This window comes from Rhinopithecus bieti, unplaced genomic scaffold (assembly GCF_001698545.2).
Source record: "Rhinopithecus bieti isolate Rb0 unplaced genomic scaffold, ASM169854v2 scaffold_48017, whole genome shotgun sequence".
Lineage (NCBI taxonomy): Eukaryota > Metazoa > Chordata > Mammalia > Primates > Cercopithecidae > Rhinopithecus > Rhinopithecus bieti.
Genome location: NW_016818876.1, coordinates 5,241 through 9,037, shown reverse-complemented (window position 1 = coordinate 9,037; position 3,797 = coordinate 5,241). Strand labels below are relative to the sequence as shown.

The window sequence follows — 3,797 nt, the reverse complement described above, 5'->3', positions numbered from 1 at the left end:
CTCCAGCCTGGGCGACAGAGCAAGACTCCAACTCAAAAAAATAAATAAATAAAAAATAAAAATAAATAAATAATAAAAAAATGTATAAGACAAGTAGTCACAAAATGATGCACTATTATTTATGAACATGAAAATGTCCATAACATATATTAATTGTATATGTGTGTAGCAAGAACTTCTTCCTCCTCATCTTTAGTGAGTAACTCTTGCCCAAAAGCCCTATAAATGTTTAGGATTCCAAGACTATGTCCTTAGCTTTCCATTTGTAAAACATTACAACTCCACTGAATAACCTCAACTATTTTTGTGATACTGTACATATACCATGAAAACTCTAAAAACCTGACACTCATTGTTGACTTTTCCCTTTCATATCAATTAAGAAGACCTAACAATTCAACCTCCTGTAAGACTTAAGTCAATCTTCCTCTTCTCCAACAACCCCATTTGTCATCAACTACAGCAATACCTTCCAAACATTCAGTGCCTTCATTCTCACTGAATAAGGAACTAATCTAATCATATGATATTTTTTATTAAAATCTTTCAATAGGAAAAAAAGTAGTCATGCTGAGGTTGTGATTCTTGGGTGTTAGTAATCAACACCTTGTTCCTTGATCTGGGTGCCCTACGTTTACATCAAGATGTCTACTTATTGATAATGTGCACTTCTTTGTACATATATTTCAAATAAAACATTTTTTAAAGTGGTGGTAATCCTCTGTGATTATACTAAAAACTGCTAAATTGTATACTGTAAATGGGTGAACTGTGTGGTTTGTGAGTTTTATCTCAATATAGCTGTTCTATAAAAAGTTTAAAAATAAGGCCAGCACAGTGGCCCACGCCTATAATCCCAGCACTTTGGGAGGCCAAGGCAGGTAGATCACCAGAGGTCCAGAGCTCAAAAATAAATACAGTAATTTTAAAAAAAAAAAAACCTTTTCAATGGCTCTGCATCCTTTAGAGCCTATTATATTTCCCAAACACTTGCAAAAATGCGTTCCTATTCCTAGGTGGCAAAGAAGAGTTCATCTGCCATCCATGGGTTGGGTACTAACAATAGTCTTCAAAATTTACCCCTAGTCATCAAAAAGTCAAACAACAACAACAACAACAAAATCCTTTGTACTTTTTGTTACCCAAAATTCACAGGCAAAATTTACCCAAATTAATTGCATCTTCTACCCTTCTACAGGAAAGCACTGCTTTCACAGTTTTATATGCAATCTTATACTTTCTACATAATGTTTATTTTATTAAATCATATTTATTTCTCTTTATAATCTAATGGTTAAAAATATTCTTTGTGTCATCTAAAGTTTCTGGTTTATCTTCCCACTCTAAATTATTAATTTTCATCTCATGTGATAGTATACCTGTTGCCAGTGTACTGACATTTGCTTAATATAGCTAGTCAATTGTTTGAGTAGATATGCTTAAATTTCTTTCTTTCTTTTTTTTTTTCTTGGAGACAGAGTCTCACTCTGGGGCCCAAGTTGGAGTGCAGTGGTGCTATCTCAGCTCACTGCAACCTCCACCTCCCGGGTTCAAGAGATTCTCCTGCCTCAGCCTCTCGAGTAGCTAGAACTACAGGCGCGTGCCACCACACCCAGCTAATTTCTTGTATTTTAGTAGAGACAGGGTTTCACCATGTTATCCAGGATGGTCTCAATCTCCTGACCTTGTGATCCACCGGACTCGGCCCCGCAAAGTGCTGGGATTACAGGTATGAGCCACCGTGCCTGGCCATATACTTAAATTTCATTACTATAATTAGTTTACAAAACCAGCACGGTTTTTTTTGTTTTGTTTTGTTTTGAGACAGGGTCTCACTCTGTCACCCAGGCTGCAATGCAGTGGTGCAATCACTGCTCACTACAGCCTTGACCTCTGGGGTTCAGGTGATCCTCCCACCTCAGCCTCCCAAGTAGCTGGGACTACAGGTGCACACCACCACGCCCAGCTATTTCTTGTATTTTTTGTAAAGATGGGGTTTCCCTATGTTGCCCAGGCTGGTCTTAAATTCCTGGGCTCAAGTAATCTGCCCACCTCAGCCTCCCAAAGTGCTAGGATTACAGGCATAAGCCACTGTGCCTGGTCCAATATGTTCTTTACATTCAGCATTAAAATGTCTTACCCTTTCTTCTGTTTCTGCCTTTGACTTCTTTATGCTCTTTAGGCTTTGTCTTTTTTTCTTCTCCAGATTCTCCGTCACTCACAGTCAGTTTGTGCCTCAAAAGCCTATGTCTGTATCTTGGCTTCTTAGATTCTTCAGAATCTGAATCTGACTCAGAATTGATTTGATTTTTTGCTTCTAAATGAAGAAAATAAATCAATAAAACCTTATTCAGTCTTTAAAATGTCTTGTAAATCTATTTTGCCTGTTGACAACTACTGCAACTTACGAAAAAAATCAGTTATACACACACTTTGGTATCATTGGTGTTATCAGGTAATCTCACACATCAGACTTGACAAATTACTATTATTAAATATTGACTAAATATCACCTATATATTTATAGAAACTTTTATAAGGTATAAAATATTTTGCTTTGAAAATCATCTGTTTAGGGCCGGGCACGGTGGATCACGCCTGTAATCCCAGCACTTTGGGAGGCCGAGGCGGGCAGATCATTTGAGTTCAGGAGTTCAAGACCAGCCTGATCAACATGGAGAAACCTCGTCTCTACTAAAATACAAAATTAGTAGGGTATGGTGGCACAGGCCTGTAATTCCAGCTACTCGGGAGGCTAAGGCAGGAGAATCACTTGAACCTGGGAGGCAGAGGTTGCAGTGAGCCAAAATTGCACTATTGCACCCCTGCCTGGGCAACAAGAGCAAAACTCTGTCTCAAAAAAAAAACAAAACAAAACAAAAAACAAAAAACATCTGTTTATTGGCAGTAACTGATAAAATTAGAGTAACTTCCATAATTATTACAAGCTATTCAAGAGAAGTCGTGGTAACAAAGTCTTAAACATTTTCATGAACTCTAAATGCCTGTATTAAGAGATTTCTTTTCTTCTTCTTCTTTTGAGATGGAGTCTCGCTTTGTCACCCAGGCTGGAGTGCAGCAGCACGATCTCGGCTCACTGCAACCTCTGCCTCCCAGGTTCAAGCGATTCTCCTGCCTCAACCTCCTGAGTCGCTGGGACTACAGGCACGCGCTACCACACCCAGCTATTTTTAGTAGAGACAGGGTTTCACCATGTTGGTCAGGCTGGTCTCAAACTCCTGACCTCAACTGATCCACCCGCTTTGGCCTCCCAAAGTCCTGAGATTACAGGCGTGAGCCACCACGCTCAGCCATATTAAGATATTTCTTGGTCAGATATTCTTCAAAGACTGAATTAGTCAAGGAATCAAACTATGACATTATAAACTTCTCTTTGGGGAGCTCACCCTCATCTCCTGGGTTTTCTTCATTTTGTTTTCCAGTTCTTTTTTTCCCTTCTTCTGGCTCATCATCTGAAGATCCATCCTCATCAGAGGAAAGATTGGCTTTAATTTCTTCTAAAAGCATCTTCTTGGCAATTCTTGAGAGTAAAAAAACAATAAAAAAAGAACTATATATCTGGGGGTGAAATATACCAAATTAAAAACAAAAACAGACTTCTTGGCATCAAAATAGAAATAAATGTGCCAATAGATTTTACATTGTAAATAAACAATTAGCAAAACCATGTTTTAACCTAAGCTATAAACAAAAACTTTTGAAAATGTTCTTTACACTTATTATTTCTCAATTCTATACAATTCTGCAATATACTGAAAACTCTGAAGGACATATTC

At 38.0% G+C, this 3,797-nt stretch overlaps 1 protein-coding gene across 1 annotated transcript in view; it reads right to left on the bottom strand.

Annotated features, from left to right (window-relative positions):
• LOC108519016 (transcriptional regulator ATRX-like) overlaps positions 1-3,797 on the bottom strand; it is a gene marked incomplete at its 3' end in the record, with an annotated part of 13,904 nt that overhangs the window by 5,896 nt on the left and 4,211 nt on the right. Inside the window, exons 2-3 of the mRNA XM_017857791.1 lie at positions 3,408-3,541; positions 2,141-2,317 (exon numbers count right to left, since the gene is read on the bottom strand). Of these exons, the coding sequence (XP_017713280.1) occupies positions 2,141-2,317; positions 3,408-3,541 (311 nt within the window). The remainder of the gene's footprint in view (positions 1-2,140; positions 2,318-3,407; positions 3,542-3,797) is intronic.